Genomic DNA, 14,069 nt, shown 5'->3' with positions numbered 1-14,069 from the left:
TACATTTCAAAAGGGGCTCCAGGTGTCTCCCCAGGTGGCTCTTAAGGAGCCCTTCACACAGTTTGAGTTGCCCTGGGTCACCAAGTCTTCCTGAATTGTCAAAATAGGTGCCCATCTGGAAAAGGTTGGGAACCACTGCCTTAGACCAAAGTAACACATGCCTACTAGCAGAATACTTATTCTACTCCACCTACCCTTTTCTGTTCTGTCAAGTTCATTGCTCAGTTTGAATCAGTACTAAGAGCCGTGTGACCCTGTTAAAGCCTTCTGACAAGGCTCTACATGAGCAGAGGGGCCTATTACTGCAGTAGGGTTATATAGAAGAGTGTTTAATGCCCAAAGAGCCACAATTCAAACATTTAGTTGTGATGCTGATGCTGCTATGAGTTGGATGAAGCATCTGCTTCCTAGTGGGGTGGTCACAGGAGAGTAGCCTTTCACATAGCATTGCAGAGCAGATGTAGCCTTAAGGTTTGAACTCCAGCTCTTTGCTGGCAAGACTCAGATATACATGCTCATCTTTCTGAAAGCATTCAGAACATGAGGCCAGTGCAGTAGCACAAGGGAGCATTACAGAGAACATTCTCTACCGAGAACTTCACCTTTTCTCCAATTGCCTTCATCGACTTTGTCATCACTTGGCCAAGGACAAGCAGGAAGGCTTGTGGCTGAGTGACTTGACTGTTTTATACCACAGCTATTTCAGTGTACTGGAGTATCCCAGAATAGCTATCCCATGTCTTCACAGCAAGCCCATTTAAAAATAAAAATAATGAGCTTGATATTCTCACATCCCTTTAAACCTCATTCCATGCCAAGTAAGGGACGTTTCAGAACAGGTTATTTTAAAGGTTGACATGGTCTAGAAATAAGCTATTTTGAAAACCTCAAAAATAAGATTTGCAATTTTCATAGCTCAAACAGCATCTTATATGGTGCAGTAGAGACACCCAAACAGAGCCCCATAGCTCTGCCACCACCCTGTACCAACAGAGACATTCTAAATCAAACATTAGCATAGAAATGCAATAGCCCAAAAAAGGTTATTGGATGAAAGGTTCCCTAAACTAGCTGCCTACACTTCCCACCAACTCAAGTTTGGTGTCAGCACCTTAGGAGACTGAAGGGAGGGTCAGTGAAGAGCCAGAGACCTAGGGCTAGGAATGCTTTTTTATTATTCTTGACACTAGATTCTCAAGCCAAGTTTCTCCTCAATCTCCAACATGCAGCAGTCAGGAGTGACAGGCATACAGCCCCCAGCAGTGCTCCACTGGCCCAGACTAGAGTCCAGGATGCTCTAGTGTTCAGAAACAAGCCTGCTAGAAGAGAGAAACCTGTTATACATTCTCCCAGCCTACTGTGCTTAAGGGAGGGGTAATGAATCATGTAACCCAACAAGCTCCTGCACCCAGTATCTCATGGCTCAGGACAGGCTCCCATGCCTGGTGCTGGGAGAAGCATTACCTCAACGTAAGGCAGAGACAATAGTGGAGAGTCAATTTGTCGTTGCTCACTGAGCATGTTCAGAGGCAGCTAGTGTGATGAATTGACTGTCATACCACAAGACAGCACCTCTTATGGAAGAATTATGGATTGTAATTTGCCAGCAGGCTTTGCAGACCTGACCTATACCATGACTCCAGCTCTTACCCAGTCCATCCATGGCAGCTTCTCTCTTTGGCCTGTCCTGGAGCAGGATCACAGGCCCCCTGCTGGTGATTGAGAGGCCATCCAGAGGGTGCTCCTCAGAGCTCCTTCTGCCCCCTGGAAGGCAAGCAAAAACATTAGCTGCAAGGTTAAGGTGGGAAACCTGCCACAAACCCCTCAGAGTTTGGATTCCCTCCTGAAGCAGCAAAGTTACCTATTCCTCATGCCACGGCTAGGACAGCCTACTGCTCAGAATCTTTCTACATTGAAGCCCAGTTCTCATTTCCCCTGTCAGAGGCAGTGGATGACAGGAGCAAGTCTATGCAAGAATGCCTGAGATACTCTAGTTTATAGAACCCCATGCTGACTGCCGAGACTCTGCAGGGTAGGATACAGGTAAGGAAAGAAGAAAGGCTGGAATACGCACGGGATGCATCAGTGCAGGTGGAGGTGCAGGATTCTAGCAGGGAGGGCTGGCATACTGAGGCACTGCAGTGCAGATACACCTAAGGAAGAGGAGGTGGTTAGGAGCCTACTGCTCTTGTTCAGCAGAGGCTGTGGGGCACTATACTCAGTCAGTGGGAGGGTGAAACCCACATTAGGAGTTAAGATAACAGCGGGACAGACAAGTAGTATCAACTCCTCAGGGCACTTGAGCCAAAACAGGTTAAGACTAAGCTGGAAGGTTTGGTGTTGATAGGAAAATATTGAACTGGTGCAGGACTATGGAAATGCATTGCCTCGGAGTTGTAGTTCAGCTACTGGATGCCCCACACGCTATAGACTCGGATCAGCTCCTTGCTTGTACAAGATCTCACCTCTGACTCCATGAGTCAGTGCAACATGGAACACTACTCCGAGTCCCATATGATCTCCAAACAGATACAGCCCTGTGCTTCTGAGTGGTTCTCCCCAACTCCCAGATGAAAGCCTGTCCTTGTGGGAAAGGGTTCTAAATATGCGCTACTAGGGAAGAACCACTCTTCCATACAGCTTGCTGGGGCTGAGCCCTCGCCCCTCCCTGATGCAGGAGCCAGGAGGGAAGCCCACATGATGCATATGGAAGGACCCTTATGGATGAGGGATCATACTGGGCCTATAAACATCTGCTGGGAAGCAGAGTCCACGAAGGTGAAGGTGCTGATGATGAAGCGCTGGTAATGAGACGGGAACTGCAACCCTGACGCAGATCCCACAGGCACCGGCTGGGTTTGGTAGTTGTCGCCTGCGTAGGGGCACCTAGGAATGAGCAAAGCAGTATTTAGAGAGTGTCCTGCAATGGCCAGACCCTGTGACACTCCTCATGTGGTACCCCCAGGCACTCACCCATCCACCAAGAGGGGCCACTGTGGCTGCTGCTGAGGATTGGCGCTGGGAGTGGCCCAGCACTGGTGAAGAACAAGCACCAGGTTTGGGTCAGTTTTCTGCAGGATCTGGACCTCCACGTAGATGGGGTCACGGAGGACCTTCACCACAGGGTAATCTCTGTCTGCATAGTAGGAGCCATAACCCTGCTCTGCAACAAGTCAGAGGGACAGCAGGTCAGTGGCTTCAGCTAAGGCTTTTCTAACAGGGATGGCCTGCGTCTACCTAGAAGATGCCTAACTTTCATATGGCAAGTGGAAGCATTTCCCCATTTTTAACCCATATTAGAGTTGCCAACCCTCCAGGAATTCAAGGGCAATCAGAAAGATTGTCAGGTGATGATACTGGGGTGACTCCTTTCTATCAGAACTGACAAGCCTACCCAGAATACATCTTTTTTTTTTTTTTAATAGCAGAACAAACTCCTTTTCAGTAAGAAGACTGCTAATTTAATCCTAAATGCAATAGCATCCTTGGACTGAACCCATACTAATGATTGTCCTCACTACCCCACACAGCATTTGCCCTCCTCTCCCATTAAGGTGGAATAAGACCCAGCTACAGGAGGAAGAACTTGCTACCTGTAGCAATGCGCAGCTCCAGTGAGAGGGGGCCAGGCTGGGACACAGCAAGGGGTGGTGGCAGCGTGAAGACCTGGATGCTCACAGGGAGGAAGTTGCCACTAGTAGAATAGCTACAGCGGACGTGCAACCTGGTGGGTGAGAAACCACGAAGTTGACAGCCAGTCAGGACCAGCCAGTCCGAGGATTTTTAGTCTGGGGGTGTAGATGGACAGTCAGAAAGGAGAGGTCGGGTAAGCTCTCAGGAATCCATCTCCCCTACAAGGAATGGACTGCAAATCAATACACCTAGATCCTGAATTGTTATCTTCTTAAGTGAGCTCCTTGAGCTTCAGTAAGGCCAAATCATGAGGAGGCCAGGCTGGAGGAGCAGTCTGTATGTAGTTCCAGGATCTACACTAGAAAAGTTTGTCAGAAGCAGATTCCTTCAGCAATCTGAACAGTGCTCACTGGAGAGACAGCTCTGTAGATGCTGAGAAGTCAACCTTGTGAGGTTACCTGAAGGGGCTGTCTCTGGTAATGGTGCCTCTATTCCAGAGTCTCAAATCCTGGTCTGCTACCAGTTCATTTTCATACACACCCTGGTTGCCATCCACCTGCAATGGAAGATCAGCCAGTCACCCTGCAGCTCTGCCCTTATCACAGCAAGTGATATTAGAAACCCTGAGATTTCTCCCAATAGGAGACTTGAGAGCATAACTAGCTCTGACCCAGAGAGTCCTGCTGTTCCAGTCTAAGCCAGCCTCCCCAACCCTTACCTGGAAAGTGGTGCCACAGGCAGAAAGTGGAAACTGGAACAGGACAAAGGCATCATTCTTTGCCACAGGGACGCAGCCAGCACTGCTGCCACTGGCCAGATGCACCGAGTCCAGGATCAAGGATGGCAGAGTCACATCCCGAGAAACCACAATAGAGAACTGGCCATCAGGAGTGCATTGTGCTGTCACTGGAAGTGAGCATGTGACCGGTTAAGACAGAGTGAGTGGAGGGAAGACTCCCACATCTTGGTGGGTGAGGGAGACTATCAGAACAGTGATTCATCAGCCAAAAGGTTGGCCTCTATCTGGGCCAGAATACCAAGCCCCTCTGTCCCCCCCCCCTCCACACAGAGAGCCCCAAGGAGCTGCTACAACTGAGTCTGCATCGGTTAGGTCCTTCGAGGAGGGACGAAGGTGTGCCTTGTGGGCTACAAGGCTGCATGTGCTTTCATGTAGAGTAATAGTCTAATGATGGCTGGAAGGTTGGTCTACCATAAGGGAGCACAGCACAAGGTTTACTCTGGTTTTGATGCTCAGTTGGCCAACTCCTCCTCCCCCATGTGGCATTAGTCAGCTGTGTTGACCACTCATGTGCCTAGAAACTCACCTGTGTTGCCATAGTAACAAGGCTTCAGCCTATCAGTAGGATTGTAGCAACAGCCTCTGGCTTCACATTCCCCTTGTGACACAGGCAGAGAGGTGCAGGGCAGTCTGTCCTGGCTCTGGACGGCACCACAGACACTGGGGCTTGGAGCATCGAGGGCTGATAAAAAGTTTATACAGAGATCAGAGTACGAGGGAAAGACAAAAGAGCTGGGTGGGGCAAGAGGTGAGCCACTGAGTTTGTGCCCTACTGGACCAGGGGCATGGAGAGAAGTATTGCATGGGGCCCAAGGCTCAGCTGAGTTACTGGATCGTAGCATAGTCCAGCACCTCGAGCCAATGTATAGATGTGGTCTACTCATCTCAAAAAGATATACTGGCATTAGGAAAGGTTCAGAGAAGGGCAACTAAAGTGATTAGAGGTTTGGAACGGATCCCATATGAGGAGAGATGAGAGACTAGGACTTTTCAGTTTGGGAAAAGGAGATTAAGAGGGATATGATAGAGGGCTACAAAATCATGAGTGGTGTGGAGAAAGTGAATAAGGAAAAGTTATTTACTTGTTCACATAATACAAGAACTAGGGGCCACCAAATGAAGTTAGTGGACAGCAGGTTTTAAACAAATACAAGAAAGTGCTTCATACAGTGCAGTCAAACCTGAGGAACTCTTTGCCTGAGGAAGTTTTAAAGGCTAGGATTATGACAGCGTTTAAAAGAGAACTAGATAAATTCATGGAGGTTAAGTCCATTAATGGCTATTAGTAGGGCTCGACTATTGTGGCAAAAGCCACTCTCCAGCCCTGCACAGCGCATGTGCACCACTGAAAACAGGGCGCCCGGCTGAAAACTACTCGCCACAGGTGAGTAGATTCAATACTTTGTCAAGCCCTGGCTATTAGCCAGGGTGGGTAAGGAATGGTGTCCCTAGCCTCTGTTTGTCAGAGGGTGGAGCTGGATGGCAGGAGAGAGATCACTTGATCATTACCTGTTCGGTTCACTCCCTCTGGGACACCTGGCATTGGCCAGTCAGCAGACAGGATACCAGGCTGGATGGACCTTTGGTCTGACCCAGTATGGCCATTCTTATGTTAGAAGCAGCAGCCACCTCCTTTCTTCCTTCCCTCCTAGAGTCAAATCCTGACCTAACCCTGAAATAGATTTTTCCTTTGTGGTCTTGGACAAGTATTTAATCCCCACCTGTGACTGGGAGATGCTACTTCCAACTGCTTACTTCACAGTGAAGGAGGAGGAGGATTAACATTACAAAAGCACTTCAGACTAGTGGAAATGCAGAGGTCAGGGCAAGTATTGTAAGGGTAGATAGCTTGAGCAGAGAATGAGCCCGAGATGAGTCCCATTCTCAGATATGCCTGTTGAATTCATGCATGTTCTTTATAAGTGGGACACCTTGAGAAATTGAGAGGTGGGAAAGGAGAGATTCTGTAGGCTCCACTACAGCCTAGAACTGTGACTGGTGTTCAAGAGCTGCAAGTAGTTCCCAGTGTCCCACAGTTCTTTGGGGGCATGTATTAAAAACACTGATTTTTAGCTACCCAGTAAGAGTATCCTGATGTTCTTAAAGAAAGTATTCAAAGAACTAATATTTGGTCATTCTTTGAGTAATTATGTGGAGCTTAAATTCAGCCAGTGCTGTCTGGGACAGAGCTCTGCCTAGTATTTTCAACCCCCTGGAGTTCATATTCTGTGCATATGGGACAGAGCAGCTCCAGGAAATACTACGAATTTGAAGTAGGCAGGTAAAACAATATATTTGTATTCCTTCGGCTCTTCTGGGCAATGAAGATGGCTAATTTAACTTCTCCTCCTCCGAGGTCCAGGTATGACTAGCCTAGAATCACTTGCAGTCCCCAAATGGAGTCTCCAGTTCCTAATAGAATACAAATACAATTAACTCCAAGCTCTGAAGAGTGCAGCTAGAGGCAAAGGAGGAGGAGCAAGAACTATGTGAGTTGACACACTTGCCACAAGGAGCTGAGAAGTAAAGTGTCTGAGCCTCCATACAAGAGGAACAGCCATCTTTAGATGAAGAAGTTACTCATCTGTACTCAAATAGCTAGGAGTGATCATATAAAAACCCTTACCTGGCCAAACAGCAGGGCACCGGAGAACTTTCTCTTCATGTAGGGCCCTGTGCCCATCTGCATCTGTCCCTTCAATCCTAACCGCCATCAGGTAACTGCCATTCTGAGGAAGAAAAAAAATATACACACAAGTCAGGACTGTTGGAACAGCCTTAGCAGAACCCCATGCAGGCACCACCAGGTCACTCACCCATTCATATACGTAACAGCCATCATAGGAGGCATCAACTGTCCTGGATCCATCCAGAGTCTGAGACACCCAAACCCCACAGGTGGGATCATTCTGCAGAGTGTGTGGCCTCCCAAGAGGATCTAGAGGGAGGCCAGAACAAGGAAGTTAGTAGCCAGGACAGTAAAAGGTGGGTGAAGGAGACATTTAGCTGCCAATTCATAGCTCTGCAGCCCCCTCCCCTCTAGCTTTCTAGAGGAGAGCAGACTAGCCAAAACCTTAGTGCCTACAAAGAGTCTAACATAGAGGAGTCCCATACAGGCACCTAACCCTCGGACAAAACACCAGTCACAGTACTACTCTTCTAAGCAGTTACTCAGTTGTGCTAAGGATGAGTTTGCCATTAGACAAAGCTTTGACAAATAACAAAAGAAAAGCTAAAAGCAGGGGGGAGGGAAAGAGAAAGAAAAATCACTACTGTTCCTTCCCAATGCAGCCAATATTCCTCCAACATTACCCTCACTTACCCCAAGCAGTCAGTTCAAGAGACATCTTGCCACCCTTGTCAGGAGGCAGAGCAAACTGCAGGCTTTTCTGCCCACAGACCAAAAAGCCAGGATCCTCTAAAAACCCATCCCACCTTCCTAAAGCCAGGGAACAACACAACACCCAGCAGAGTACAGCCCCCAAAGGGCACCCAGCCTGCCCTGCACCAGCCATGTTCATTTCCTAACAACAAGCCATAAAGCACTTACTCTTGGCCTGGCACCCTTGTAGCCCAGAGACAGCTCTGATTGGGCAGAGCCCAGGTGAAAATTCCTGCAGTGACCAGGTGAAACTAGCTTCAGCCTCCTCCTGAGTCCTATTAACACATTCCCAGAGCTAGCAGCTGGAAATGCTCAGGCTCATCACAATCCTTTCTCCTGTGGGTGCACCCTAGGAGGAGGGTGAGATAGGGCTGACTGGCCCCTCTCAGGGGAAAGCAGGAGAGGAACCTGTGGCCATGTCCCTTTACCTAGGGCTACGTCTACACTGGTATGATTTTGCGCAAATACTTTTAATACAAGAGTTTTTGCGTTCGAGTATTTGCGCAAGAGAGCGTCTCTATTGGTCTGGGACTCATCGTTAAGGATGATGCGCTTTTGCTCAAAAGTGCATCTACATTGGCGGGACGCTTTTGCGCAAAAGCAGAAGCTCGGAACCATTTTGAAGAGGGCAAAAGGGCACCAGCCCTTTCTAGGGGTGGGGGCTGGAGCTCCTTTGAGACACGTGCTTAAAGGGATCTCCCCAGACAGCCGTTTCTCTGCTGCTGTGGGCTTTAGGACCTCTTGCAGGGACTGACAGCTGTAGCAGTTCTAGTTGTGGTTGCCCTCTGCCTTATTGGACACCACTGTCTTGTGCCTTTAGCTGATTTTTTTTTTTTATCTTAGCTTGTTTCGTGTGCTATGGAGCCAGGGGTGGCCTTGTGCCTGCTCTGGCCCCTTCCGGCCATTTTGGAGTGGCTGCAGCTGCTGCTCCAGGCTGCTGCACTCCTTCTCCAGGACCTCGAGGCGCAGGTCGCTCTGGACTCCCTCACCAGGGAGGCTGTGGCACCCCTGTGCCATCCCCATCCCACCGTGGAGAGGTCCTTGTGGAGACTGGACACCAGTACCGACTGGTGGGGACTGGTTGGTCCTGGGGCAATGGGACGACAGCAGTGGCTCCGGAACTTTCGCATGTGAAAGCGGATGTTCCTGGAGCTGTGTGCCTGGCTCACCCCTGCGCTCCAGAGAAGCACCACCCGGCTGCGGGCACCCATCCCCGTCGAGAAGAGGGTCACCATCGCACTATGGAAGCTGGACACCCCGGACAACTACCGATCAGTGGCACACCAGTTCGGGGTGGGCAGATCCACTGTCGGTGCCGTCGTCATGCAGGTAAGTCCCAGGGGGAGTGGGAGGAAGGGTGCTGCACTCCATGCCCAGGGGCAGGCAAGACTCCAGGCTGGGTCACCCAGGGGTTTGGGCCGTCCCTCCCTTGCACAGGCCTGCTGGTGGGGGGGAGGAGAGCTCGTGGGGCAAGAGGGCCCTGGTGTGTGTGTGTGTGTGTGTGTGTGTGTGTGTGTGTGTGTGTGTGTGTGGACAGAGGGCATCACGGGGGGGGGGGGGCCCAAGGGAGCACGCACTCACCCTGCCTTACATGATGTGTTCCCCTGTGTTTCTCTGCACCCTTCTGCAGGTCGTCCGTGCCATCAATGACGTCCTGCTCCGGAGAGTCATCCGCCTGTGCGACGTGGAGGCTACGGTGGCTGGCTTCGCTGCCCTCGGGTTCCCAACTGCGGGGGAGACCTGGATGCAACCCACATCCCCGTCCGTGCCCCAGAGCATCGAGCGGCCCATTTCATAAACAGAAAGGGGTACTTCTCCATTGTACTCCAGGCCCTCGTGGACCACCATGGCCGCTTCCCGGACATTTATGCAGGCTGGTCCGGCAGGGCACATGATGCCCGCATTCTAAGAAATTCTGGCCTGTGTGAGAGGCTGGAGGCAGGCACTTACTTCCCCCAGCGGGGATTTACTGTTGGGGAAGTGACCATGCTCACGTGTAATGTGGGGGACGCAGCCTACCCCCTGCTGTCCTGGCTAATGCGGCCCTACACGGGGTGACCGGACTACAACTGGGCCCAGTTCAACGACCGTCTCAACCAGGCCTGCAACCAAGTGGAGTGCACCTTCGGGTGTCTGAAAGCCAGGTTCCGTTGTTTGCTCACCCATCTGGAGATGGGTGAGCAGAATGTACCCAAGGTAGTGGCCACGTGCTGTGTGCTCCACAATCTTGTGGAGCAGAGGGGGGAGACCTTTCTCCCGACATGGATGGCAGGTGAGGGCCAGGCCTTCGAACAGCCCTGCACAGCTGCCATCTGCCAGGTGCACCACAATGGGGTGCGCATCTGGGAGGCCCTGACGGAGATGTTCTCCCAGGCCCCATGGTAGGGTTGCCTCGGTCTCCCTTGACATCTCCCTCCCATCCCCAACCCTACCCTTTCCTCCTCCCAATAAACAACCAACACAGGTTTTTTTTGGAACACAACGTTTGAACTTTTTATTTACAATGGGGAGGGGGTAAATGTAGGGTGGGAGGCTCTTAACTGGGAGCGGAGAGCTACTGCTGGGAGAGGTGGCCCCTACGACTGCTTGTGTGGGGGCGGACTTGCACATGGGGGTCAGGCCACGGGGAGGTGGGCAGGAGGGGCAGGGGCAGGAGGGGGCATTGTGGGAGCAGGAGGGGGAACAGGAGGAGGCACGGGCATTGCCATGGGAGGGATGACGGGTGCATGGGGCAATAACGAATGGCATGGCCAATGTGCGCGGTGAGGGTGGAAATGGCATCTGCCATGCGCATGCACTGGGTGTGGAAGGTGCCCAGGCCTGGTGGCGCCACTGCAGGTCCGCCTCCACCCAGCGCGTGATGGCTGTCTCCATCCGTTCGGCCTGCACGTGGTGCCGAAGGAGCTGGTCCCACTGCCGGACCTGCCCACTTGGTGCTTGGGCGGCTGGGGTTGCTGCCACTGCCGCAGGGCTGGAGAGTCCCCTGCTCCTGCTTGGTCCCGCTGCAGGGAAGAGAAGAAAGGATGGGTCAGTCAGGCAGCCCAGCCATTGTCCCCACATCCCATGCCTTCCACCCCTGAACCCAGGTGACACCACATTAATGTGGCTTGGGCCCACTCGGTTACCCACCTCCCACCGTGTGCTTCCTCCATCTCACTGGGTCTGGTGATGGGGAGGTGCCTGCAGGTGTCCACCAGCACCGAGAGTCCGTGGGGTGGTGGTGTCTGGACCAGGATGGTGTGGAGCCTTTGGTAGTGGAGGCAGGTGTCGGCTCCTGCCCCCTGGCCCTCATATAGCCCAGGTGCAGCTCTTTGACCTTAGCCCGGATCTGTTCCAGGGTCCGGGCAGGATGACCCTGGTCAGAGCGCGCCTGGGCCATGCAGCGGAAAATGTCCGCGTTGCGCCGACGGGACCATAGGTCATGGAGGGCCTCTTCCTTGGCCCTGAGGTCCAGGAGGGCATCGAGCTCCCCTGGAGACCAGGAAGGGGCACAGCGCTTTGTGCGCCTTGGTGCCTCCTGCGCTGGGGGTGCGCGTTGTCCCCCCCCCCCCCGGAGCGGCCATCCTCGGTGGGCTGGTGGCCGTTGCAGGGAGCAGAGCTGCGTGGCAGAGCTCTGGGCAGATGTGGCAAAGCTGCTTCTGCCTCATGGCCTCTGCAGGCTGAGTCTGCCTTTAAGGGGGCTCAGGTTACCAGGAAGTCTGGAGCTGCCTGCAGGTACGGAGCATCCAAGCGGCCACAAGGGCTTTTTTCCGTTTAGACTGCTTTTGCGCAAAATGTCTTAGCTGCCTGTCTACTCTGGCCTCTTGCGCAGACAGCTTCTTCCTGAGCGGGAGCGTCAGAGTATTTGCACAAGCAGCACTGATTTTTTACATTAGAACGTCAGTGCTCTTGTGCAAGAACTCACAGCCAGTGTAGACAGGCAGGAAGTTTTTGCAAAAAGCAACTGCTTTTGCGCAAAATCTTGCCAATGTAGACACAGCCTAGGAGTCTAATATTTCCTGTTAGAACCCAGGGAGGCTGGGAACTGTTTTCCTTCTGCTCCAGACTGAGCTGCTGAGCCGCGCCTTGCTGTGGAATCAGTCCCCCACCCCTCCTCTGTGACTGGAGCATCCCACATTGCTAGACTCTCTGCCAGGCCAGCACTGGATTTCATTGCTCAGGGCTGTTACAAGCATCAAGTTCCCTACCAGCAGGATGTCTCCTCTGGACGGATACAATTAGCTACGGCTTGGGTCACACAGCGGGCTAGCAGCTGCTGGAACATGATCCAGTTATCTGCATTGTGTATGTGCAGCTGAATAGTGAGGGGGAAGAGTCTGATCTGCCATTGCCCTAGTTACTAAATCACAAGAGAAGCCTCTTACAGCCACCAGGACACATGGTTGCATGTCAGTGGAAAATGTGTTCCAGAGAACCCAGTGCCAGCCAGTGAGAACTAGTTGAACTGCTCATTTTCCTATCTCATGGATCATAGAACTGGAAGGGACCTAGAGACGTCATCAAGTCCAGTCCCCTGCTCTCATGGCAGAACCAAGCATGGTCTATATCATCCGACAGGTGTCTGTCTAACCTGCTCTTAAATATCTCCAGTGATGGAGATTCCACAATCTCCCTAAGCAATTTATTCCAGTGTTTAACTACCCTAACAGGCAAGAAGTTTTTCCTAATATGCAACCTAAACCTGTCTTGCTGCAATTTAAGCCATTCGCTTCTTGTCCTATTCTCATAAGGTCAAGGAGAAATTCTCCCTTCTCCTTATAACACCCTTTTAACTCACTGGTCAATAATATCATGATGAGATGTATATAGCAAGATGTATGTAAGTTATGAATGATATTGGTGGCACATGTTCAAACCCAGGTAGTCCTGATTAGCAGAACACGTCAATCACATTTTAAACAAAGATGTATGCATTTAACTCACTTAACATAGAAGTAGTATAAACGATCCTTAGAAAAGCAAGAGGGAGATAAGGCAAATCTCCATTTTAGCAAATGATAGCATGAAGCCTCTTTCATTCACTATGAGGCTTCCTGACTGATTTTGGGGTGGGGGGAGGGCAGCAATACTCAGGATAGTGCATTTCAAAAGGTGAATAAAAGATAGAAGAGAGAGGCAAAACATTTCAGCTATGTCTAGATTGTCCCCTCTTGCACAAAAAATATGCAAATGATGTGAAGTGTGGAAAAAAGAGGAACGGCTCTTGCGCAAGAGGGGGTTTAGCACAAAAATGGAGCCTCATTTGCATAATTAATGAGGTGATGGTATTCCATGCTTTGCCTCATTTGCATATTTTTTTGCACAACAAAAAAATATGCATAGACATAGCCCCTAAGTCTTTCCCCGTCTATTTCTCCTTTCCACTTAAGACAACAAAACAAACAGCCATTGGATTTTGGGAGCAGTTCATGACCTATTGCTGGAAGCAGTTGGTAAGAATTTTACCTTGAATTCAGTCTAGGTTGTTATGTTTTAATACCACAATGTATTTTACCTTTATTTTAGCACTGTTAAGCTATTAAAAAATTATTCATATAATTAAAAAAATTAATCACAGTTGATTACACTGTTAAACAATAGAATGCCACTTATTTAAATGTATTTGGATTTTTCTATATTTAAAATATAGACATTTCAATTACAGTATACACTGTATCTAGACTGCATCCCTTTTCCATAAAAGGAATGCAAATTAGACACATCGCAATTGCAAATGAAGTGGGGATTTAAATCCCCCCTGCTTCATTTGCATAAACATGGCTGCTGCTTTTTTCCGGTTCAGGGCTTTGCCGGAAAAAAGAGCCAGTCTAGACGGGGATCTTTCAGAAAATAAAGCCTTTTCCGAAAGATCCCTTATTCCTCTTTAAAAAAGGAATAAGGGATCTTTCAGAAAAGACTTTATTTTCCGAAAGATCCCCATCTAGACTGGCGCTTTTTTCCGGCAAAGCTCCGAGCCAGAAAAAAAGGCAGCCATGTTTATGCAAATGAAGCAGGGGGATTTAAATCCCCACTTCATTTGCAATTGCGATGTGTCTAATTTGCATTCCTTTTATGGAAAAGGGATGCAGTCTAGATACAGCCTAACAGTATACACTATTCAGTTTATATTTATTTTTATTACCAATATTACCTACAAGATCTTTATCAGGCTCTCTTAAAACTTAAATTCCCACCTGGGGAAGCAAAGAAATAAATTGACAGAGCCAGTGAAGTGCCAAGGATTATGCTTCTTCAAGACAAGCCATGACAAACTGG

General features: G+C 50.1%; 1 protein-coding gene across 2 annotated transcripts; it reads right to left on the bottom strand.

The window, feature by feature from the left end:
• Positions 1 to 1,156: 1,156 nt before the first annotated feature.
• LOC149525694 (zona pellucida sperm-binding protein 4-like) lies at positions 1,157 to 7,888 on the bottom strand. Of its 2 annotated transcripts, none has more exons than XM_089774631.1 (12): positions 7,755 to 7,888; positions 7,249 to 7,370; positions 7,059 to 7,161; positions 4,959 to 5,114; positions 4,352 to 4,539; positions 4,092 to 4,189; positions 3,594 to 3,724; positions 2,974 to 3,163; positions 2,739 to 2,886; positions 2,075 to 2,153; positions 1,651 to 1,764; positions 1,157 to 1,319 (listed from the first exon to the last, which is right to left on the bottom strand). In XM_089774631.1, the coding sequence occupies exons 1-12, from the start codon at positions 7,777 to 7,779 to the stop codon at positions 1,195 to 1,197; spliced, it is 1,479 nt and encodes a 492-aa protein (XP_089630757.1). In that variant the 5' UTR covers positions 7,780 to 7,888; the 3' UTR covers positions 1,157 to 1,194. The 2 variants fall into 2 exon arrangements, with proteins under 2 accessions (XP_089630757.1, XP_089630762.1); XM_089774636.1 differs by having other exon boundaries at positions 1,157 to 1,316.
• Between the last annotated feature and the right edge of the window lie 6,181 nt (positions 7,889 to 14,069).

Source organism: Pelodiscus sinensis, chromosome 1, assembly GCF_052426305.1.
Source record: "Pelodiscus sinensis isolate ZL-2025 chromosome 1, ASM5242630v1, whole genome shotgun sequence".
NCBI classification, from domain to species: Eukaryota; Metazoa; Chordata; order Testudines; family Trionychidae; genus Pelodiscus; species Pelodiscus sinensis.
Note: the sequence above shows the minus strand (reverse complement) of the source record. Positions and strands in the feature narration are given on the sequence as shown.